Genomic DNA, 25,427 nt, shown 5'->3' with positions numbered 1-25,427 from the left:
AGTTCAAGAGTAATCTATCTACTCAAAAGTCCTGATTTGTTTCTATAAAATTGCAAACTCTTCAACGTACAAGTACTCTGCACTCTTCAAGCAAAAAAAATATACTCGGCACTCATGAACAAGGAAAGCACTGACAATATATGCTTCAGTTTCATCGTACACTGAACTAAACAAGCCATGAAAAAGAAATGTTACATAAAATAACTGCCGCCAAGACCAAACCTACCCTCCCTAAATGCAGGGAAAATAACCCACAAAAAAAAAATAATAATAATCAACAAATGCTGCACAAACTTGGGATGAAAATCAGAACAGAGAACAACATTTAGTTAGAAGATTCAGGTCTCTTAGTAGGTTCTTCCACCAGAACTAATAAGTCGGAAGTTGTTGGCTCATTCTCTCCAAAAACATCCAGAGTTTCTTGACTCTGTCTGTTAAGGGGAAACATCTCCTTAGTCTCTTCAGGATCATCGGTTGCGGAATCTTCCTCGGGAACTAATGAATCTGACGTAGATGACCTTGGGGATACAGAAATCATTTTTGAAACTACAGAGGAACCAGGAACTGGGTAAACTTCAGTAACTTCTTCGCTGCCCTCATCGAGATACACAACATCCTGCATTGTCAGCTGGTGGTATTCAACAATTTCTCTGAGGAAGCGGTTTTCACGAGCATATGTTGAATTTTCATTAGCTAAACGAGCTTTCTCAGCCAATAGTGTCTCCAATTGAAGGCGGATCTGAAATAATGAAGAAAACAAAAACATACAAGAGCATGTAAAATTTATAATAGAGAATCAAATCAAACCAATCAATCAAGCAAAGAAACTATAAAAAAAAGTCTGCAGCCAGTTTTCTTGTTCAATGTTAAGAGAAGAAAGAGTGAGTTTGCATACCAAGTCATCATCTGCACGATGATCTCCTTTCTCACGGTTCTCCCGAAGGATTTTGTTTTCATCTTCGAGTTGAGAACATCGTTCCTTTGCAAAAGCTAGATCTGCCTTCACCGTTTTCAGCTCTCGAAGTAGTAGTTTTGCTTTAGCAGCTGTAGCCATGGCAACCTGCGTCCAGAACAAGAGAAGGTGCATTTCTACTGATAATTTTAAGATAAAAGAGTTCAGGGTAAAACACTAGCAGGCCTGTACTAATGCATAGACGATACTCAACTTACACAAAACCATTCTCTCTCACCATTGTAGCAGGCTTAACATAATATATAATTTTATTTGTTTTATAATTAAGATTAAATCTTGATCTTGTTTAGATTCACCTTTTGTGTCATGTTTGAGTAATAAAAAAGAGAAATATGAGTGGTGGAACTTTTAGAATCAAAAAACCAGAAAATAAAACAAAGTCGCTTGAGATTAAAATGTTTGGAGGTGTGAGCGGCAGACTTAGCAATAAGTTATACACATAAACAATAACAAAGTTGCCACCTTACGTCGCGAGATGCCTTGAGTTGAGTTTCGTGGTTGGTTTGAGTGTGAGGCTGTGTTGGTTGCATTTGCATGTGATGCTGAGGTTGCTGCCCTGAACTATTATTTGCATAAAGAGATTGATATTGTGACTCGGAATTGCTTCCTTGTCGCTTCATTTGCAATTTGCGAGTTTCTTGAATAATATCTGCCGTCTTGTTCTCCACAATTGTTCGACCTTCCTGAAATAAGAAACATAATACAATACAATCAATTTCAAAGCAAACAAATTGAGTATTTTGGTTTAAAGTAACCAAACAGAGGCTACTCCTATGATTGAAGTTACAAGTTTCTTTGGTTTGTATTAAGAAGTTTATTCAAAATTTGAGATACTCCTAGACTGATGACGTAAACGGAACAGAATCATGAAAGGTCAAACAATAAATATAGCTTAATTTTCATAATATTTAACATTGTTCATAAAATAATAATTGTTAAAAGAATATAAACTGAAAAACAAAAATAAAAGTAACAAGACCTCAAATGATATAAACATATAAACATCAGAATATGAGGTATTTGTATATACCTCAAATGCCTTCTCAAATGTGTCCCCAAGCTGATTAAGGGAAGTGGTGAGGGCATTCAAGCCCTTACGGAACTTACGATTATCCCCTTTCTTCATATTCTCATTCGATTGGTCTGATTGCTCCGGAAACTGTTTTTCTCATTCATGTTCAAATCAGCACATTTTAAGATTTTGTTGATGGGGTTATGAACACTTTTAAGTGTATACAATAAAATTTGTGAGGAACTATTTGTTATATAATTCGTATATACCTGAGATTGAGTTGTGGGATTATTGTAGGATTGTGAAGTGGTTTTGGGAGACATATAATGTTGTTGGGAACCGGGATCATCATCATCGAGTATGGCTTTGGCTTTCCGAGCCAGAACACCCCAAAACCCATTTGTCGACTCATCTCCAATTGACCCATCTCCATACTTATCAAATTCCTACAAGCAAAATAATTTTCTTCATTCATTTTATACTAACAATTTCGTCAGATCCAAAAACAATTAAGGAAAAAAAGAAAAGAAAACAGAGGATCACACCCCATCTTGAAATTTTCAACGAATATAGACGGAAAAAACGGATCCATGAAAATGTTAAGAAAAAAAAAACCTTGGATCGATCACGGTGACGATCAAATGAGAGGGAGGTTTCACGAAGAGCAGAGGAAGCTCGAATGGCTTTAGCAGCAAGAGACGAAGAAGACGAAGAGGTTGAAGATGAATGATTCTCGACGACATCGTTTAGAGGATGATGAATTTCTTCTTTAAAGGTTGAGGCTCTCGTGATTCCTTGCCTTCTTCTGTACGCCATTTTTGGTTTTCTATGAAACTGCCACAACCACCACCTTCAAAGATGTTTTTTTTATTATTATTATTTTCTCTCTCTCTCTCTCCTCCTCGACTATTTCTAATGCTACAAATAAAATAAAACTGGAGAAATGAAATAAGATGAGAAAGAGCGCGAGCTCTTAATTTTACAACTATATGTCTTAACTGCTTTTTCAGCCGCTGATCAATGCTCCTCTCTCTACCATTGGATCCCAACATTCCTTAATACTTTATTTTTATTATTATTATATAATTAATTTCTAACAGGGTCATTTGAAACTTGAAATAAAAAAATTATAAGAATTGTATTCTCCCCACGTATTCTTTTGCACTAAACAAATAAATCAACTTCCATCATATAAGTAAATACATAACCATGGTAGAATTAGGAAGTGTATAAGACCATCTAATGATTATATTAATTTGGTCTAAAATTTATATTAATTTAGTGTATAATATTTTATTTTTTGGGCAATAATTTTAATAATTTACACTAAATATCTCACTAAATAAATATATTTTATTAAGAAAATCTCTCTTAATGAACACAAATTTGTGGATCACATCTGCTTATTAGATTGGCGAGTATGAATTTATAAGTGTTACCCCTGAATTCGCCCAAAATACGTGGACCAGTCGAATAGGGACACGTGGATCAGATAACTTGTAAATATTTGATAAGTCTTTGCACGCCACAAGGAAGCACCCTGGGCATAGGTCCCGGAGGAGGCACCCGGAGTACAAGGTACTCCCGGAAGCTCGCATAGCATGAAGCCTCTCCGGGATGTGTCAGGCCTCTCCTGAGCAATCAAGTCGCATTTAATGCCGCATGGGAGGAAGCGTGTTGGGACTGTAACACGCAATAAAGTCTGACGGCACAACCCCCAAACAGCAGCGCCACAGTAATGATCATTTAAGTCTAGCGACGGCTACTCTGCGAAGAGTCACGTCAATCACAAGGCAAAAAGGACATTCCTCATAAAAACCCTACAGCACCTAGGGATTTGACCATGCATCACCCGTGGTATATTCATTGGGAATACCTAACTTTATGGATACTTACAGATACATTTGTAAGAACAATTCTAGGGATTACCCCACCAAAACACTATAAATACCCCCTCAAAACTCATTTAATGGGGTCGAGAATCTTGGGTTGCATATGAGCAAGAAGAGAAAATACTCACCAAGAACATTCTCTGTATTTATGAGGACAACATTCCCTCAAGTGTGGAATCTGTATTAAACACATCCATTAATAACAAAGACTCGTGGACTAAGGCTCATTAACGCCCCAACCACGTAAAAATCCTCATCTCGCTTTCTTACAGCTCACTACTATAATCATATTTCAATAGTTGCCGAAAATCTCGGTCAACAATAAGTTAAGTATATATATGAGAGACACAAGATTTTATAGTAGTTCACTCTCTATATTACGACAGTAATAAAATTACGTCTACTTCGAGTTTTATTTCTCACAATATGGATTACAGAAAAATAGGTAAGTCTCGATACTCTAATTTTTAAAAAAGAGAAACTAGAGAGAGATGCTCTGACCTTATGACTACTTTTCTAAACTTAAAAAAATGGAGCTCTCATTTTATAGGGAATGAAGTCTTATTAAAATGACAATAAAGTCATCCAAAAAATATAGAATAATACATTTAAGTGATTTTTGATCGTAGATGATGATCTAACAGTGAAATTGACTCCAAAGGTCGGTCGTCAGTTTTTGGAGCTTGAGTCGCGCCTGCGGGATCTATTTCAAGTAAGTTGTAGCTTAACTTTGCAACTCCCTTGGGGTGAAATTTGGAGTCTATACTTTAGAATTGTGATTTGAGTGTGAGACATGACTTGATCATAGAGCATTAAAATAGCTTCGAAACGCAAGTTGAATCAAGTCAATTAGATCAATATTGAGTGAGTTATAATCATTATACTGAAGGTTGTTCTGGGCCTAACACTTAGGTAGACATCCAGCGCTCAGGTTGACATGTGACGTCAACTTGGATGCTGGGTGAGTAGGAAAACGTCTCGAGGAAACTAATTGTTTATGGTTAGAGGAAATGTCTCTACCGTTAATGTCTATTGTATTTTAACTTTACAATTAATATAATATAATAGTATTTTATCTAAAAAAAAAGAATAATTATGGAATACAATTAAAATTATGATATATTAATAAATATTGTATGTATTTGTGTCATATTATATTTTATGGGACACGATTTTGTTCCATGATATACTTTTACAGAATGTATTTCGTGATGTACGACAGCCGTTAGATGGAGGAATTGTTTGATCTGAGGGCTAGGGTTGATCTAGGGGTAATTAGAGTTAAAAAATAGTAACGTACCTTGAGATCCATCTAATGTACCTTGAGACCCATGTAATATATCACTAAATACATTCCGTAAAAGTACATTACGAGACAAAATCGTTTCCTTATATTTTATAGGTCTTTTTTATAATTACTTTGTAAATAATATATAGATATGTTAAATTTCCTTTTCGAAAGCCAAGTCCCACAGTATTTACCATGTGGCCTAAAAGTGTGTTAATATCTGTCTCTTAGTTGACACTTTAACAAATCAGCAACCTATTTCACAACAAATACTCTCAATTGAAGCAAGGCGCCTAAAGTCCCAATCTTAGGAGCCATCTCAATTTCCCTTAGCATATAGTAAACCCCGCTAGAACTCCGTCTGCAACGACTCCGCCACGGCACAACCATCACCATCCGCCGAGAGCCCAGGTTGGACCCAATCAACAGACGCATTCTTCTTTTCTCCCTCAACTTCGAGTCCACGTCGCACTCAGCCTCTGCCCTCCACTTTCTCTCTCATCACTCTGATCATATTAGGTAACTCCTTTTGCTCATGTATTAATTTTTAAATTACGTTTGATTTAGCCTATCTTTTGTCTGTTTTATAAGATTTGCTTTTGTATTTTTCTTTCCTTTTTTTGGAAAGTAGAAAGTTCAACATTATAGAAATATTAGAGAAATGAAAAAAATGAAGCTGTAGATTTGTATGTAGATAGATAATGCTTAGGCGTGTCTTAACGTAGTCGTATCAGTAATAATAAATTTATATGTGTTAGGAGTAGACCTCCCTCACACAAGTTTCACCTATACTTTGCAGAAATAAAGATCAAGAAAATAATAAAGATCCCCAAAAAAATTATAGAGGTTCAGATAAAAAAACTTGACCCTAAATCTCTTTGAACTGCCCTTAGGATATTCTCTTCTCCACTATGAACATGAAACGAGATTACAGCATTCCACCCTTGGGACAAAATGGTAGATGAGACTAGGATAAAAACGAAATTAGTTATTTTACTTCAGCTGTTTTCTTTTAGCTAATTTTTCATCAGTTATAAGTTGGTCATGTTTATTATGGTCAGTCTGGTGATAAAAGTCTTCCAATGCCTACAAAAGCAATTTTGTTTACAGTTTTTAATTGATGATGCAGACCCTGAGTGGTTCTTGGAAACGTGTCTCTATTTCAATTAATACTCATTTTGTTATGTTGGAATTTTAAAGTTTTAAAGACTTGTATGACCTATGAAAACTGGATTTTTTTAGTTTTATTTATAATTATTAAAAAAATAATATTAGAGGGAGCAAAATTGCAAAATATGATGAGTTAATTTCTTGATGTACACAAGATGATACGGGATCAACTTAACGCATGTTTGGTAAATTAAATTTTCATTAATAAGGTTTGTGTTTCTAAGTGGCCCCACTTTTTAAATTTAAATGGTGGTAATATTAATCCCCTCCAATACTTGGGTTTCATATTCCCTCAAAATTTACTCCCTCCAACTCAAACTCACGTAATAAACACGTCAAGTAAAACATTGAAATTATTAGTGTGTTGGACTCAGATTCGACTTGAATTGCTACATATGTTAAATAGCTGATGTTTGACGTATTATATGAATACGATGAATTAAGTATTTATGTGCCTAAATTATGCTTATAAAATTACTGCATGAAAAATTGCCTCAATTAGCTTAGTTAGTGTCCAATTATTGAAATCTAGAAACATAAAATTAAAATTTTAGTGTGAAAACTATTGGAAATAAGCAAGAATTTATCAATTAATGTATAATTAATGTTGGATCAGACTGAAGCACAGAGATGAAGGACCTTGATCCTAATCTTAACTCTGTGAAAAATAAGCAAGAATTTATCAATTAATGTATACTTGCACAAAACAACCAATTATTATGTGTTTACTTCGCCACAAATTCAACCATTATTAGTGTAATTTTTGTCACAATACATAAACTTAAAAAGGTGTGTAAATTTCAAGGGCAAAGAAGGAAGTGTCAAGAGTGGTACTGGGTAGTGAGAGTTTGATCAGTGGTAGATATGGCAATCTCAACAAACAGATTGGGAAGGAGATGGGTGACCCAGACTCGTAGGACTGTTGGGCTTGGTGATGGATTTCGGTTTTCTTCCAAGAGACTCTTCCGCTCTATTATCATTACCCTTGCCTTCATTGCTATCTTCCCTCCCATCTTCTTCCATTTCAGGCTTCGCAGCCTTCATCAGCTCCAATTAAGAAAATGCAGTTGGCTTAATAATCCTCCGTTAGTGTGTGCCCATGGTGGTGACTCAACAAAGGCCTTTCCCAACACTGTACGTTATTATTGCATCAATATCACATACCAAATGTCATTTGTATGTTGGAATATTTCACTAATCCCATGACTTACTCCATTCTTAGATAGCTGCATATCACTCTGCTCTTGCTTCTCAAGTAGACTGCATCGAGATTGATGTTTCGCGTTCTTTAGATGGAGTTTTGTTCGCTCTCCATGACAGGTTTGATTTTGTTTATTTATTTTGTTTCAAGTTCACTAGGCACAAACAGTCAAGAGGTCAAAACTCACACATCATTTATGCACGAACACAATGCACAATTTTGCTTGTTTAAGGGGATTCAAATAGGTTTCTTACTTTAATATACAAACTAATTACAAGAAATAAACAGGTAGAGTTAACAAGTTTGCTGCCATTAGCTGAGTTATTGACTAACTTAGCAGAATGATTGTAACGTTATTAACTAATTCACAACAAAATTAGGTTTTTATCCTCAACAAGATTTATTCTGTTGTTCACATATGCCCTCACATTGGACTCTCATCATAACCGATATGGGATATTTGTAATATACTTACTCTTATACGTGGTTGTAGTTTTAAATTTGATCTTTGAATTGGATAGGCAGAGATTTGCAGAAGATATCCGGAAACATCACTCTTAAGGTTGGAAACTTAAGAATGAAAGAGGTAAGACGTATACAAGGCTTCTTTGTTTACTGCATCATTGTGACTGCCATCCTTTTTAATAATGTAAATCTGCTTGTTTTTGTTATAGATAAAAGAACTAGGCTCTGTTCATCATCCTGGCCAGATGTCTACTTCAGGAATTGTTCCTACCATTGAGGATGCTTTGAGGGTACTCTCTCTCTCCACAGACATTTGCATTCATCATTCTTATACTTCACTTTGACGATGGTTGTATTTTTTTTTTAGTTGGTATCAAGTTCAGTCCGGCAGGTGATCCTAGATGCAAAAGTTGGGCCTCCTTCATATGAAAAAGGGCTGGCAAAAGATATTCTTTCTGTTGTAAGATTCTTTGGTTTTTTCTTTATTCCATTTTTCATAAATTTGTAGAGTTGGTAGCTGATAGTGATTTTTTATACCACAAGCGTACACTGTTTAATTTAGCGTAGTGTAGAACCCACAGAGATTTAATTTTAGTTCACTAAGTATTATTTTTATAAGCCCCTAATTTTAAATAGAAAACTAGGATTAAAATTGCTTAATAAATGAATTGTAAAAGAGTAAAATTTCAACGAAGTACACAAATTAAATTTCAAAGATTAAAACCAAGAGCATTTACTTTCCTATTTTCGATTGTGAATCTTGATTTCTCAATTATCCCAGTCTTTCTCATGATTTGTGATTTCCAACAACCCTAATATAATTCAACTACCTCTCTCAAGTGTAAGTGAAATTTCCCATGATCTAATGACACAATATCTCTATTCAATATCAATTAAATAAGAATTCATTAACTGTTATGGTTATTTTTATGAAATTCTTAAAAAGTAGACTCTCTCTCTCTCTCTCTCTCTCTCTCTCTCTCTCTCTCTCTCTCTCTCTCTCTCTCTCTCTCTCTCTCTCTCTCTCTCTCTCTCTCTCCCTAATTGAAAAACCCAACTTTGTGATGGTTTCCGAAAAAGATGGTTTCCGAAAAAGACCCTAATTGAAAAACCCAACTTTGTGATGAATCCTAATTGAAAACCCCAATTTGTGATGAACCCTAATTTCGAATTTCGAATTCCCAATCCTAAAATCAGTTCTGATACCATGTAAGATATGGTGAATGAATTGTGTATTTTATTCAATAGAATCATATGTATTTATATACAAAATTAGAGAGAGTAAATAGGAAACTAACTAAGTTAGAGAGACTAAATAGAAAACTAACTAAATACAATTAATATAGCTAATATATTTTAACATCCACAATCCTCCTAAGAACATCTGCCACCATTGGGAAAAGGAACTGCGATAGTGAATCTCCTTCTCTGAGTCCCCTGGTACTCTTTTCTCTCATTAATGAAAATAGAGAATGTAGTATGTTGAGATGTACCCTCTAATCCATTTCCGCCATAAGTCCCCAAAACCCTCTTTCCTCAACATCAAGTCCAAAAAATCCCATTCGACTCAATCATATGCTTTCTCAAAATCAATCTTGAAAACAATCTACTTTTGCCACAAAACTTGTAATCTTCAACAACCTCATTCGCCATTTATACCGAGTCCAGAATCTATCGAACTTCAACGAAGGCCGATTGGGTTTCTGAGATTGTCTCTCCCAACACTCAAATTCTGGTGGCAAGTGTCTTAGCAATGATTTGTACACGCTTGTAATGAGTCTATGTCATGAATTCTAGATTCAAATTAAGATTCTCTCTCAAGTATAATCTGTAATTAAATCTAATGATGATGAAGTATTAAAAAGAAAACATTAATAATAAGAAAGCATGAACAAATTAGAAGAACCTAATTTGAATAATATCAAAACTTTATTTCATAAATTTAAAATAATTCCATCAACACTCTAGACAGAATATATAGTTCATGATCACCAACATTAAATAATCAATATCTATATTCATTATTCAAAACTAAAATAATCCCATCAAAACTAAACTCTTTTTGTAAGCTTTTTAAAACTTTGGTTGTGTGCTCTGCTTTGGTTGCTGTAGGCTTTTTTTTTTTTTTGTTGGGGGGAGTCCAAGACAAGTGTCATTTTTCTCTTTTTTTTTTTGTTAAAAAAAAGACTAAAACAGAAAAGTAGAAGAAGTTAAAAATTTTAATAATGATCAATTGCTTAAATTTCCGTTTCCCTTGTGTTCTCTGAGTTTCATATGCTTTGTAGTCGTCCAAAAATGAATCGCAAAATCCCTATTTGTAATCCTCCAAAGATAATCTTTGAAATCAATTTGAAATTGGGTTTAAATTTAAACTCCGCACACCAGGCGACATATCACCTAGTACTCCCCTAGACTTTTGAAAGGTGGATTTTTGTGATGTTTTGGGATTTTTCAGATCAGATACAGGCGACATGTAGCCCCATTCCAGGTGATATATCATCTGGACTCTGGAACACTAATTTGTTATTTTGTCGGTTTTACATCACGTATCATTCTTCAGTTTTGACATATCACTCGATTATGTCCATTATGCTCCAAATTCACTATAGAATCAACAATTAAACACTGAACTACAAAGAACACATCAAATCCATACAAAAACTGAAGAAAAATAAAACCTTTCAAAGTGTAAAAGGTAATGAGTAGATAAAATATGTACTCATCAGTAACACATAAATTACAACTTACATATGCCATAAGGTTGAGTTTACTCCTACCCCTCTGTGTTTGAATGCAAATGCAATTGCCGTCCGAAGCCAGCTTTAGTTGTTGCTGCCGTGAAGTATTATTATGAAAATCAATGACAAGAGTACCTGAAAACTGAAATAATTATTTTTGGGTAGTTCTTACCCTTAAGCTAATGGTTTTAATGCTTTCATGAACTTTGTTCTTGAGTGCTCAATATTCTTAATGGAAATCGACTTTCTTTATGTAATTGATCTGTATAATTGCTTGTTGTTCAAGACGTTGCCCTTGCTAGTCCCCAACTCTTGTATTTCTGTGACCAGAAAAAGTATGTTTCAACCATATATGATCAGCTCGAAACATATTTGATTCTGTACTCTAGAAGAATAACTTGTGCCTAAAACCTTAGTATTTTAAGATTCATTGGTTGAATTTTCAAATGAATTATCATTTCAGGTTGGGAGGACAAGGTGTAAAAATTGTGTTGTATGGGCTAAAAGTGACAAACTAGCAAGAGATGTTATCCAACAGTCACCAGATACTATGGTAATGACAAATCTACAGTTTATTATCCTCAATAATAATTCTGTGGAAAAAGGTATTCGATATATATTATTGATAGAAAAATAGCCTTTAAATAGGCAAGGTACAAGAATAGAAAGAATCTGTACAAATCTGCTAATAATTACCAGATATTGTAGGTCAAAAGTAAGCCTAAGAATCAGAGAAAATATCACATAGAAAAGAAAAGTAAATATCTGTTTCCCAATACAATATATTTCACATAAAATAATTTATATTTATGATTTTATTTCCTATTTTCCAACACCCCCCTCGAGCTGGTTTAAAAATGTCTTTCATATCCAGCTTGTCCACTTGCCCATCAGTTTTTCAAATTGTCTTGTTGGAAGATCCTTTTTAAGTATATCAGCTTTTTGTATTGTTGTAGGAATGTATGGCATGCATACTAGTCCAAATTCAAGTTTTCCTTAATGAAATGTTTGTTCACTTCCACGTGCTTCGTTCAGTCATGGAGCACTGGATTGTGAGCAATAGAAATAGCAGCTTTCCTTTTATCACAATACACTTTCATAGGTAAAGGATAAGAAACTTTTAATCCATAAAACTTCACACACGCCATGGGCAACTGCTTCTTGCTACAACATTTTGTTTTTTACTACGACATTTTGTTGAACGTCAATCAACTGAACTTCCAGGCCAATCTACATCTGTATAAGCTTCCAATTGTAAATGGCCATGATTGCTGAATAATAAGCCTTTCCCCGGTGTTCCTTTTAAGTACTTGAGAATTCTATAAATAGCATCAAAGTGCACTTGTCCAGGTGAGTGCATGAATTGACTTACCATGCTTATGGCAAATGCTATATCTGGCTGAGTATGTGACAAGTAGATTTACCGTTCAACTAGTCTTTGGTACTTTTCTTTGTTTAAGACGTCTTCTTCTTTAGACAAATTAAGCTTTAAGTTGGGTTCAATAGGAGACTCAGCTGGTTTACAACCGGTCATTCCCGTCTCATAAAGCATATCAATAACATATTTACGTTGGTTTACCAAAACACCTTCTTTGGACCTTGTAAACTCCATCCCAAGAAAGTATTTGACTGTCCCCAAATCTTTGATCAGCAAAAATTCAGCTGCAAGCTTTGCATTTAGTTCTTTTTTACAGCTTTTCCAAACCTCTTGAACCAAGCTCTAGCCGACTGTTTGCACCCGTATAAGGATTTCTTTAACTTACAAACTGTTTTTGAACCCATTTTTTCCTTCAAATCCTGGTGATAGATTCATAAAAACTTCTTCAAGGTCTCCATTTAGAAAAGGCATTTTTTACATCTGATTGGTAAAGCGGCCAATTAAAATTTACAGCTAGAGATAACAAGATTCTAATGGAGTTTACCTTAGCAACAGGGACACAATTCTCTTGATATTCAGTCCCATGTGTTTGAGTATATCCCTTCGCCACTAATCTTGCTTTATACCTTTCTATACTACCATCAGCCTTGTATTTTACTGTAAAAATCCATCTACACCCTACTATCTTCTTTCCTTTAGGCAAATTAACAATTTCCCAAGTACCACTTCTCCCAAGAGCATTCATCTCTTCTATCACTGCTGATTTCCAATTAGGTTCATCAAGAGCCTCCAGAATATTTCTTGGAATAAACAAGTTTGAGATTTTTGAAGTAATGCTTTATGATTGGAGGAAATTTTTGTGTATGAGATATGTTTAGCTTAGGGATATTTTGTGCATGTACGAGTTCCCTTTCGAATAGCTATAGGAATATCAATATCAGAATTCTCTTGACTAGAAGAAGATATAGGAATAGAACATGAAGGATTAGAATCACCTGTGGATTTTTGAGGTCCCGCTCCCATAGGTTGAGATTGATCAGTGCTAATATGGTTTGGTTGCTGCTGCTGATTTTTATGAGGAAACATTTTCCGAGTGTAAACCCGGAGTTCAGGATTAGTTTGTAGTGTTTCTCCCCCTGTTTCAGATACAGTAATACTTGGCACTACAGTTCTATGATTGTCCACATTATCTGTGTTAATTAAGGCTGCTCTTGATTAGAAACAATTAAGTTAGGCAACGGATTAGATGCAAAATTCAAAAAATTATCTTCCTCTTGCATTTCATTCTCCCATTGAAGAGAATTTTTTTTGAAAATAAGATCGTTTCTCATAAAAAGAGACATCCATACTAACATAAATTTTTCTGGTTTGAGGATCATAGCATTTGTACCCTTTTTATTAGAAGCATACCCTATAAAAACACACTTTACAGCCCTTGGATCCAGTTTGGACTGAGTATTATTAGGAATATGAACAAATACAATGCAGCCTAAAATCTTTAAAGGCAAATTAGAATACATGTGTGATACCCGAAATTCCTTTTTAAAACAATCTAGGAGTGTGCTATAGTTTAGAACATGAGTAGGCATTCTATTAATTAAATACAAAAGTATTTAGGAACATGCACATAAAAATATTAAAGAGCGAGCAACTTCAAGTAAAATGCTTATTTTTCCTTTCAACAATTCTGTTTTGTTGAGGGGTGTCAATACAAGTAGATTGATGTATTATGCCTTTGTCTTTAAAAAATTACCCAAAACATGATTGAAATATTCAGTCCCATTATCAGTGTGAAGAATGCCAATATTTGTTTTAAATTAAGTTTCAATCATCTAAAAAAATTCTTTAAATAATTTTTCAACATCAGATTTTTCAGCCATCAAGTAAACCCAACATAAACGAGTATGATCGTGGCTAGAACCAGTTAAATATGTACAGATAGAATGCCAGAACCATAAATATGTACGGCAAAAATTTCAACGTTTAGCTTCTGAATTTGTGTTTCAGCATTTATGAATTGTTAAATTCTTGCAGGTAGGCTACATTGTGATGATTGAACCATCTACTGGACTTAGAACCAATTTGTTGAGGATGAAAGATGCTGATGTTGTGGGTGTGTATCACCCATTGATTGATAAAAAGCTTGTCAGAATTGTGCACGGGTACTAAATTTACTCTGTTAGATTCAGTTGCATTTGCTAGGGTAATCAATTAGCATGGAGGAGTTTATTAATAAATTCATGTATGAGCTTGTGACAGGAGAAATAAGAAGGTGTATGCGTGGACGGTTGATGATGTAAGTTCCATGCAAAAAATGTTATTTGAACGTGTGGACGCCATTGTTACGAGCAACCCAACTCTGCTTCAACGTCAGATGCAAGATATCAGAACAGAATGCCTCCAGGAAGGTTTTTCACTCTCACTATGATCATTTCTTTCCACCATTGCTTACCCAAATATATAGGAAAAAGGGAAAGGAATAATGTATCCATCCACCCAAGCTTGTCACTTTTATTTATTTTTTTATATTATTAAATAAAACAATTTATGTATTTCTTCTAACGAACTATATTATAACTATTTATTCCAATTAAAAAAAACGATATTATGAATTCAAGTTAGAAACTTGGGTTCAATAGTTGAATTAACAAGTAAAATGACTAATTATGCTTAACTAACATGGTTATTCAGTTCTTGCATTTTGTGTACGACCAAGTAGAAATAGAATCACAAAAAGTATTTGTTTCTGTTTTTTTTTTTGTTCTTTCTCCTGGAATATAAATGGGGAGTATTGTGAAGTATATCAGCAATTACTGTTCTAATTTCTAAAAGTTCTTACTCTTTGAAAAAATATAAAATTTTCAACTCTCTTACATATCCCACCAATATAATAATATCACATAAGATTATTTGTATTCAACTTTTGGCTAAGTTTTTATTATTTTTTTTTTTAAATAAAAGTTTTTATTATTCTTCCTAACAAAAGTATAAGATTAAAAAAAATGTGTTTTGTATTGTTGGCTAATTTAAATTTTTGCTCATAAATTTTGACATGTATCAAATTATATTTCTTAAATTTTTCTGACGGTTAAAAAATTTTCCAATCAAATCATGTCTGTTAAACTTTTATCCATGTTAGATTATTTTTACTAAAATTGAATAAAAAATTTTAAATTTAACAAATTCAATAGATTAGGGGAGATGACTTTAAAAATTTAGGTGGCATTTGTTTGAAGGTAATGAAATGGAATGGAAAGGAAATAATTTTCATTATATTCTTTTGTTTGGTTGTATTTTAAAGTATTAGAATGGTATTCTAATGGAATGCTCTTTTTATTATTTTGGTGGAATGACTATTCCATTTTAAAAAAGAAAGAAAGACTATTCTAATGTAACATGTTAAAGTTCGGATGACAAAAATTCTAATAGCCTAGATTGTTTGAATAATTACTGTTGTTTGATTTTTTTATCAACTAACAAGATAGGACGATAGAGTGTCTTTTATAGTTCAACTATTATTGAACAGACATACTTCTATTATAGTCAATGTTATTGAGACTATATATATTGACAGCTAGAACAATTATAGAGAAGTGATTAATGTTTTTGATTTTGAGCTAATGGAATTGATAACTCTATGAAAATAGAGTTATTTATATCTTTTTGGGCATTAAATTAGCTTTGTTCTCAAGTATTTTTAATTTATTTTAGTGACTTTTATTTGGTTTTATTTAGTTATGCATAAATAGTAATTTTAGTATTTTGAAATTAGTTTTAATTAACTTTTTTAATTTTTATTTGTTTATTTAGTCTCCCAATTAATTAAATACAATTGTGTGTGATGTTGTAGGAATTTAAATGCAAAATTGATATGGGCTATTTACAAAAATATGGAAAAATAAAGATAAGTTTTGATATATATGGCATAAAAACTTAATTATACTAAATATGGCATTTTTTTAAAAAAACTTACAAATATGGGAAAAAGTCTTGAGTAATGCCATAAAAAACTTAAAATTTGTGTTTCTTTTTATTTATTTTTTCTTTTTTTAAAAAATAAAATACTAAACTAAATAAAAAATGATCTCAACTATAGATATTATTTTTTTTTTTACAGAAATTAAACTTGTTTTTTTTTTATTTAAACTACTATTTTTTTTCTTTGTTTTTTTGTTAAAAACTAATTATTTCATTAAAAGCAACAGAAAAAAAAAAAACCAGTTTCATCAACATCATCCTGAAGAAAAAACAATATAAAAAATTATAATCTAAAGATAATATAAACTTTAAAAATCAGTTTCATCAACATTGAAAGAAACTATTAATTTCATTAAAAGAATAAAAAAAATAGTTTCATTATGTTATTAGAATTTTTTTTCAAGTTACTTTCTTATTATTTTGTTTCTAGGTTGGAAACTTACACTTATATTTTGTTATTAAATTACTGGTAGGCATTATGTGTTGTTTTGATTATATTTGTGATTAGTATTTTTTTTTTGTATATTTGTGTGTGTGTATGTTTTTATTTGATTGTTTGATGAAACTGGTTTCAATTAACTTTATTATTAACATTTGTATTTTGTTATGATTTTTTATAACGTCAAAACTGGTTTCACATGTCGAAACTGGTTTCACATGTTTTAACTATTCTGTAATGGGGTTGCTCAATTTTTATGATATTATTATATATTTTTTCGTTTGTATAGTTTTATTATTGTATGATATTTGAACAACAATTTTTATTTTATTTTAATTAATCAGTTTCTGACATACATATTATTTTATTATTTTCATAACTGGTTTTTTTAAGTAATTAATTTTTTTTATTGTTGTTCATAATTGAGTTTTATTCAATTTTTTATTAATTTATCTCAAGAAACTGGTTTTTATTTGTTTGTTTTTATTTTGGTTGTTTTACTAACTGGTTTCTCACATTCCACTGTTTTTTTTTGTTATTCTTTTATGGTTTTTATTGCACTTTTGTCTCTTTAATTTTCTTTGTTTCTTTTTTTTCTCTTTGATTTTAATTTGTGATTCTCTTTGTTATATTTGCTGCATATTGTATGTTTAAATTAACTCTAATTTTTGAGCAAGCAAATAAAAAATTAAATGCCAAAATAAAGAATGAAGTTAGAAGTTTGATTATTAGGTTTTGATATAAATTTTATATGTTCGAAACTGGTTTTTAAATTTAGTATCGTTAATTTGTAAAAGTTTAGTTATTAGGCATTGTGTATTTTTTATTATGTTATTGTTGAAACTATTTTTTTTTTTGCCTCTTTTAGTGAAATAATTCGTTTATTTTAATATTGATGAAACTGGTTTTTAAAGTTAGTATCGTCTTTAGATTGTAATTTTTTTCATTATCTTGTTGATGAAACTATTTTTTGTATTCTTTAAATGAAATTATTAGTTTCTTTCAATGTTGATGAAACTAGTTTTTAAAGTTTGGATTCTTTTTAGATTATGATTTTTTATATTGTTTTTTTTTTCAGGATGATATTGATGAAACTGGTTTTTAAAGTTAGTATCGTCTTTAGATTGTAATTTTTTTCATTATCTTGTTGATGAAACTATTTTTTGTATTCTTTAAATGAAATTATTAGTTTCTTTCAATGTTGATGAAACTAGTTTTTAAAGTTTGGATTCTTTTTAGATTATGATTTTTTATATTGTTTTTTTTTTCAGGATGATGTTGATGAAACTGGTTTTTTTTTCTGCTGTTTTTAATGGAATAATTAGTTTTTAACAAAAAAAAAAACGAATAGTAGTTTAAATAAAAAAAACAAGTTTAATTTTTGTAAAAAAAAATGAAATATAAAAATGTACACTTATTATATATATTAAGAGAAAAAAATTAGGTTGAGAAAAAAATTGAAAAAAAAAAGAGAGACACAAAGAGAAATTAGAAAAAAAAAATAGAGAGAGATAAGCGAAAGAAAGAAAAAAAAAAGTAGCAACTGACTTAAAAGTTGAAAAGAAAAAAGAGAGCCAAAATTGACTAAAAAATATATAAAAAAGACAAAAAAAAAAAACTTTTTGAAGTTTCAATAAGTAAAAAAGAAAAAAAAAATTAATAAAAGTATAAAAGTAAAATGTTCTTGTCAAATTAAAAATGTAATGTTTGAAAAAAATGTAGTATTTGGTGTAAATTTTTCAAATAAAAAGAAACCCTAAAATGTAAGTGTAAAATAAATTAAAAAATAAATAAAACTAATTAAGCTAAAAACAAAAACATAAAATATGGGATTGGATAATAAGTTTATAAAAATATGGCATATCAAATACCATAAAAAACTTAAATGTGAAAAAATGCCATAGAAAAGTGGCAAACCTAAAAATGCCATATTTTTCTAACTTTGTTATGAAATCCCATATTTCATGTAATTTTCACAATTGATATTAAGTGTTATGGGCCATGATGTTGGGCTTTTATTTCACTAGTTGAAAGTCAAAAGAAAGAAAGATTGGGCCAAAAAAAAAAAAAAAAAAGAGAAGAAAATCAAGTGAGGGCTTGCTTTTCTTTTTTTCTTTTTTTTTCTTTTTTTCAAGGGGTGCCTTTCACTGAATTTTTTTTTCTTTTCATTCTTTTTCAATTTTTTTTTTTTTTTCAATTCAATCTTTTTTTTTTTTTCTTTAGGCACCCCAAATTACAATGATCAAGCATCTTTCAAAGAAATTGAGGTCTTCTCTCGGTTGACCTCGCCTCTCCAATAGTGTTTCAACCGCTGCCCGTTCACTTTAAATTCCCTCCCGGATTGTTGATCTTTCACTGTAATCGCACCAAAAGGAGTCACTTCTTGCACAGTAAACGGGCCAGACCAACGGGACTTTAATTTTCCAGGAAAGAGTTTGAGCCTTGAATTAAAGAGTAACACTTCTTGTCCTTTTGCAAAAACTCTTTCCTTGATTCTCTCATCATGCCATCTCTTTGTCTTCTCCTTGTACAATTTAGCATTCTCATAGGAAAACAAACGCAATTCATCCAACTCATTCAGCTGTAACTTTCTTGCTTCTCCAGCTGCTGAAATATCCATATTGAGATTTTTTAGTGCCCAAAATGCCTTGTGTTCTAACTCCACGGGAAGATGGCATGCTTTCCCATAAACTAGGCGATATGGAGACATGCCTAGAGGAGTTTTATATGCTGTCCTATACGCCCAAAGTGCATCATCGAGGCGTTGGGACCAATCTTTTCTGTTGGGATTTACAACCTTCTCCAATATGCCTTTAATTTCCCGATTAGATATTTCAGCTTGCCCGTTAGTCTGTGGGTGATAGGCAGTAGCAATTTTGTGTTTTACACTATATTTGGCCAAGAGGGCAGCCAACACTTTGTTCACAAAGTGTGTTCCCTCATCACTTATCAAAGCTCTAGGAGTCCCAAACCTTGTAAAAACATGTTTATGAAGGAACTTCATAACCACTCGAGCATCATTCTTGGGACTAGCAATTGCCTCCACCCACTTTGACACATAATCCACCGCCACTAGAATGTAGAGATTCCCAAAGGATTGTGGGAAAGGTCCCATAAAGTCGATACCCCACACGTCAAACAACTCCACCTCCAAGATACAATTAAGAGGCATTTCATTCCTGGCGGAGATATTTCCAACTCTCTGGCAGCGATCACATTGTTGAACAAAAGCATGAGCATCTTTAAAAATAGAAGGCCAATAATACCCAGATTGAAAAACCTTGGCCGCCGTGCGTTGTCCACCAAAATGGCCACCATAAGGAGCTGAATGACAATGCTCCAAGATGCTTCTAACTTCACCCATTGGCACACATCTCCGCATAATACGATCGGGGCACTGCTTGTACAAGTATGGCTCATCCCAAAAATAAAACTTGCTATCATGAAGGAACTTTTTGAGCTGCTGCTTGGTAAAATCAGGTGGATAGGCACCTCCAACTAAGTAATTGACAATGTCTGCATACCATGGTACCCGTGTTTGCTCTACCACTAGCAGTTGCTCATCTGGGAATGAGTCTTGAATTTGGAATTCTCCCTCTAAGTGGCTGCTGTGATTGTTAGTTTCCAACCTAGAGAGATGATCCGCCACTTTGTTTTCTGTCCCTTTTCTGTCTCGAATTTCCAAGTCAAACTCTTGTAGCAACAAAACCCAACGAATAAGCCTCGGTTTAGAATCTTTCTTGGTTATCAAATACTTGATTGCCGAGTGGTCAGTATACACAACCACCTTGGTTCCCACAAGATACGATCTGAATTTCTCAAAGGCAAAAACCACCGCTAGCAACTCTTTCTCAGTAGTGGTGTAGTTAATTTGGGCATCAACAAGAGTTTTGCTTGCATAATAAATGGAATGAAAGATCTTATTCTTCCGCTGCCCAAGAACAGCCCCAACGGCAAAATCACTTGCATCACACATGAGTTCAAAGGGCAATGACCAATCGGGTGCTACAATCACGGGGGCCGTAACAAGAGTCGTCTTCAACTTCAAAAATGCTTCATTACATTCAGCGGTAAACTCAAATGGTCTATTTTGTTCTAGCAAGTTACACAAGGGTTTGGACACCTTAGAAAAGTCTTTAATGAAGCGCCTATAGAAACCCGCGTGTCCAAGGAAGCTTCTTATGCCTTTCACCGTGGTAGGGGCTGGTAGCTTCTCAATCACTTCTAGCTTTGCCTTGTCAACTTCTATCCCCTTGCTAGACACTTTGTGACCCAACACAATACCCTCTTGAACCATGAAGTGGCATTTCTCCCAATTAAGCACCAAGTTGGTTTCTTCACATCTTGCTAACACTCTTTCCAAATTCTCCAAACAAACCCCAAATGAATCCCCGTAGATAGAGAAGTCATCCATGAATATCTCCAAAATACTCTCAGCCATATCCGAGAAAATAGCCATCATACACCTTTGGAAAGTCGCGGGAGCATTGCACAATCCAAATGGCATCCTCCTAAAGGCAAAGGTACCATATGGACAAGTGAAGGTGGTTTTCTCTTGATCTTCTGGTGCTATAGAAATCTGATTGTAACCCGAATATCCGTCAAGAAAGCAATAAAACTCTTTTCCCGCCAAACGATCCAACATTTGGTCAATAAATGGCAGCGGGAAATGATCCTTCCGAGTAGCATTGTTTAGCTTCCGGTAGTCCATACACACCCTCCAACCGGTCACGGTTCGAGTAGGAATCAACTCATTGTTTGCATTAGCCACCACAGTGACTCCTCCTTTCTTGGGCACACATTGAACAGGACTAACCCATGAGCTATCCGAAATTGGGTACACAATACCATAATCTAGCCACTTGATCACTTCTTTTCGCACCACTTCTTTCATGACGGGATTCAATCTTCGCTGATGCTCAACAGAATTGCTACAACCAGCTTCTAAAAGTATCTTGTGCGTGCAAATCGTTGGACTAATACCCCTTATGTCCGCCATAGTCCACCCGATTGCTTTCTTATGCTTTTTCAACACCTTTAGCAAAGCACCTTCATCTTCAACTACCAAGTTTGATGCTATAATAACTGGTAGCGTGTCATTCTCCCCCAAATAGGCATACTTCAGATGGCTTGGCAATGGTTTCAACTCCAACTTCGGTGGTTCTTGGATGGAGGGTTTTGGAGGCTTAAAATTACTTTCCTTCAACTCCAAAGATTCAAAGGGCTTCTTGAAGTTAGGAATAGGTTGCAATGGCTCCACCCAAGCAACTTGGTTGTCTTCATCTTCACTCAAGTCTTCCAGCTCAAAAGAACTTATAAATTTCTCATCCTTCCAAGCTTCCTTGTGAAATTTTTCAGCCACTATCGAGTCAATTACACTTATGCGAGAGCACTCTTCTATCTCATCCGGAAATCTCATAGCATTGAACACATTAAAGGTGACTTTTTGGTCATTCACCCTCATTGTGAGCTCCCCATTTTGCACATCAATCAGAGTTCTCCCGGTAGCAAGGAATGGTCGACCCAAGATAATAGGCACATCTCTATCAGCTTCATAGTCTAGGATGATGAAATCAGCTGGAAAAATGAACTTGTCAACCTGTACTAGAACATCTTCTATTTTTCCTTCCGGATGGGCCATGGACCTGTCAGCAAGTTGCAATGTAACAGTTGTAGGACGTGCTTCACCAATACCCAACTTCTTAAAGATCGACATAGGCATGAGGTTGATGCTTGCACCCAAATCACATAAAGCTCTTCCAACATCCCGCCCCCCAATAGAACAAGGGATTGTAAAACTACCCGGATCCTTCAACTTCGGTGGAATCTTACTTTTCAACATGGCGCTGCATCCTTCGGTAAGAGCTACAGTTTCAAACTCCCCCAACCTCCTTTTCTTTGTCAAAATGTCTTTTAAGAACTTGACATAGTTTGGCATTTGCTCCAATGCTTCCACCAAGGGAATATTGATATGGAGCTGCTTCAACACATCTAAAAACTTCTTGAATTGCCCATCTTGCTGCTGTTTCCGAAATCTTTGAGGAAATGGAAGGGGTGGTTTAGTACATACTGGTGCGGATTGCTGACTGTCAGATTGCTGACCCGATGCTGTATCAACTGGTCTGGTATCAGCAATTTCCTGGGCAGTTTTTTTACTCAATTTTTCGTCGTTTTGGATTGAAGTGGGCTCCCCACTACCCTTTATTTCCTCCTCGGAATTTTTCAGTTGCTTGCCACTCCTCAAGTGAATGGATTTGCATTGCTCCTTCCCATCCCTCCTTGGATTCTCCGTGTCACTAGGCAAAGAACCTTGCGGCCTAGCTTTCAATTCATTGGCCAAATGTCCAAGTTGCAACTCTAAGTTTCGAAGAGAGGCAGCTTGACTTTGTATCACCGCATCATTTTTTGCCATATAATCCCGCATTAGACTTTCCAAAGAACTTGGTTGGGCATTTTGAGCATGTTGTGAATGTCGGGGTTGTTGTGAAAAACCCGGTGGATATGCTTGTCTTCCTTGGGCTGGTGCGGTACTTGAGCTTGCTCCTTGACCTCCCCAAGACAAATTAGGATGATTCTTCCAAGATTGATTGTAAGAGTTTGAGAATGCCCCATTGTTTCTATTAAAATTCTGATTTCCCATGTAACAAACGGACTCCGGATTAGATGGACACTTCTCAAACACATGCCCTTCTCCACAAAACACACATGAGATATCATCACTTTGAATGGCAGCAGCTGGTTGAATATTTTTAGCGTTCCCAATACTCAAATTCTTCAAAACATTCGTCATGGAAGCCATTTGAGCTGTCAAAGCTGTTATTGCATCTACCTCAAGGACCCCCGCCACTTTTCTACTTGTTGGAGCTCTAGTGTTGGACCATTGGTAGTTGTTACTTGCAATGGTCTCCAAAATCTCAAATGCTTCATTGTAAGACTTCGACAAAATAGCACCATTGGCCGATGCATCTAACACCATTCGAGAAGCTGCATTCAAGCCATTATAAAAAGTCTCCATCTGAATACAATGTGGAATGCCATGATGTGGACACTTTCGCAAAAGTTCCTTAAACCTCTCCCACGCATCACTTGTGGACTCTTCTTCAAGTTGCTGAAAAGACATGATCTCACTTCTGAATTTTGCATTTCTAGTAGGAGGAAAGTATTTCCTCAGAAACTTCTCAGCAAGGTCATTCCAATTGGTCACAGAATCAGGCGGCAAAGTGTTGAGCCATGATCTAGCTCGGTCTCGTAGTGAGAATGGGAATAGCTTCAACCTTAACACCTCTTCACTCACTCCTTGGATCTTGAAAGAATCACTCACCTCCAAGAATGAACGGAGATGGAGGTGAGGATCTTCAGTTGGCAACCCGCTGAATTGCCCCACGGTTTGGAGCATTTGAAACATCACTGGCTTGAGCTCAAAGTGCGGTGCTTGTATTTCAGGCCTCACAATGCCTGGATTGAGCTCATTAAACATGGGGGCTGCATACTCCCTTGTAGCCCTTGCTCGATCATCTGCCAATATGATGGGATTAACAATTTGTGGAGCAACCCCATCATCATCAAAATTTTCAGCCATGATGTCTCGGCCCTTAGCCTTTTGAACCCTTCTTCTTCTTCGGAATGTGCGTTCAATCTCGGGATCAATAGGAGCAAGTTCAAAGTCCTCTTGTTGGTTCATACACTATAGATACCTGAGATTTCAAAGAAAAACCAGCAAGATTAAAAGCACAAAAATTCTTAGAATGTCAATTAGTTGATAAAACAAAATTTAGAACTTAAAGTCCCCGGCAACGGCGCCAAAAACTTGTTGTGAAAATTCTATTGCTTTATAATTGCGCAAGTGTACACAATCACAAACAAGTAATACAATGATAAGTAAATCAAAGTTCGTCTCCACAGGGACTTTTTACTAAATAATGTTAAATCAACTAAAAGTAATTCCAAGAATTTCAAATAAAAATAAAATAAAGTCACACATTAATTCACAAAAAAATTGATAGCTTTGAATCTAAACTTGAGAACTAATTTTTTAAACTAAATAAACTAAAAATAAGAAACTAAAAGTGATTAAAATGGTGGTACTTTCAGATTTGGAAAATAGACTTGGGTGATTAATTTCCACTTGTATGTCCCAGTTGATACAGCAATGACACAGCAATGACTCAGCAATCCTGGGAAAGTTAACAGATTTCAAAAAAACCAGCAAGCTTTTTCCAAAACTTGCAATAAACCATTCACAATCTCACAATGCATTCCTACATCAGTTTAGATCACAAATAGCCCAATAGAGCATCAAATCCTTAGTTATACATGGTAGCAAAATATTCCTATTTCACTACTAATTAATACCTAAAAGTAAAGGTAAAAATCATGCATCAATTAGAAGGGTTCAACTAGGTCTTACTTTTCCAAGTAAGATCTAGCTTGCTAAATGTTAAAAATGGCCAAACATTAACATTCATTCAACATTTCATCACAACTAATTGAACTAAGCCAAGATTACTTCATCATTGCAAAATCAAAACACTAGTCCATACAAGGGTTCATAACCACCCAAATCTCAAAAAGTTTAGTTCATAGCTGAAATTAAAAACTCAAAACTAGAAAACATATTGTTCATGGAGTTAAAGAGAACTTGAAGAGAAGGAAATGATACAAACGAAGTAGAGAGCAAGGGAAATGAGTGATGAGCTCAAATCCTTCCTTTGGTTGTTGCCTTCTTCTCCTTCTTCTCAATCTTCTTCTTCTTTGTACTCTCTTCTTCTTTGTACCTTTTCTCTCCTTTTTGCTGCTGTGATTTTCGTACTGGTATTCAAGTGCAGCCACCTCTTTTCTAATTTCTTCCTTTTTCTCCTTTTGCCCCCCAATTAGGGTACCAAAGTTTACCCTA

The 25,427-nt window shown here is 34.2% G+C and overlaps 2 protein-coding genes and 1 non-coding gene across 6 annotated transcripts; 2 read left to right on the top strand and 1 right to left on the bottom strand.

Moving 5' to 3' along the window:
• Positions 1–19: 19 nt before the first annotated feature.
• On the bottom strand, positions 20–3,036 carry LOC115694697 (uncharacterized). The gene is made up of 6 exons (XM_030621781.2): positions 2,601–3,036; positions 2,255–2,431; positions 2,004–2,132; positions 1,441–1,656; positions 896–1,060; positions 20–739 (listed from the first exon to the last, which is right to left on the bottom strand). Exons 1-6 carry the CDS (start codon positions 2,799–2,801, stop codon positions 326–328), a joined length of 1,302 nt encoding a protein of 433 aa, XP_030477641.1. The 5' UTR covers positions 2,802–3,036; the 3' UTR covers positions 20–325.
• A 2,350-nt stretch (positions 3,037–5,386) lies between these two features.
• LOC115694984 (glycerophosphodiester phosphodiesterase GDPD4) lies at positions 5,387–14,791 on the top strand. Of its 4 annotated transcripts, none has more exons than XM_061115523.1 (9): positions 5,391–5,684; positions 7,148–7,469; positions 7,558–7,655; positions 8,062–8,122; positions 8,211–8,291; positions 8,369–8,461; positions 11,203–11,292; positions 14,152–14,279; positions 14,377–14,791. In XM_061115523.1, the coding sequence occupies exons 2-9, from the start codon at positions 7,200–7,202 to the stop codon at positions 14,543–14,545; spliced, it is 990 nt and encodes a 329-aa protein (XP_060971506.1). In that variant the 5' UTR covers positions 5,391–5,684; positions 7,148–7,199; the 3' UTR covers positions 14,546–14,791. The 4 variants fall into 4 exon arrangements, with proteins under 4 accessions (XP_060971507.1, XP_060971506.1, XP_030477947.2 ...); XM_030622087.2 differs by having other exon boundaries at positions 5,392–5,684; positions 7,141–7,469; XM_061115524.1 differs by lacking the exon at positions 11,203–11,292 and having other exon boundaries at positions 5,387–5,684; positions 7,141–7,469.
• An 8,774-nt stretch (positions 14,792–23,565) lies between these two features.
• LOC115696094 (small nucleolar RNA R71) lies at positions 23,566–23,672 on the top strand. Its single transcript, XR_004007692.2, has one exon. It is a non-coding gene; the product is annotated as a small nucleolar RNA R71 (small nucleolar RNA).
• The last annotated feature ends 1,755 nt before the right edge of the window (positions 23,673–25,427 follow it).

The sequence above is a fragment of the Cannabis sativa genome, chromosome 5, assembly GCF_029168945.1.
Source record: "Cannabis sativa cultivar Pink pepper isolate KNU-18-1 chromosome 5, ASM2916894v1, whole genome shotgun sequence".
In the NCBI taxonomy this organism is placed as follows: domain Eukaryota; kingdom Viridiplantae; phylum Streptophyta; class Magnoliopsida; order Rosales; family Cannabaceae; genus Cannabis; species Cannabis sativa.
This window is presented reverse-complemented; position numbering and strand designations above follow the sequence as displayed.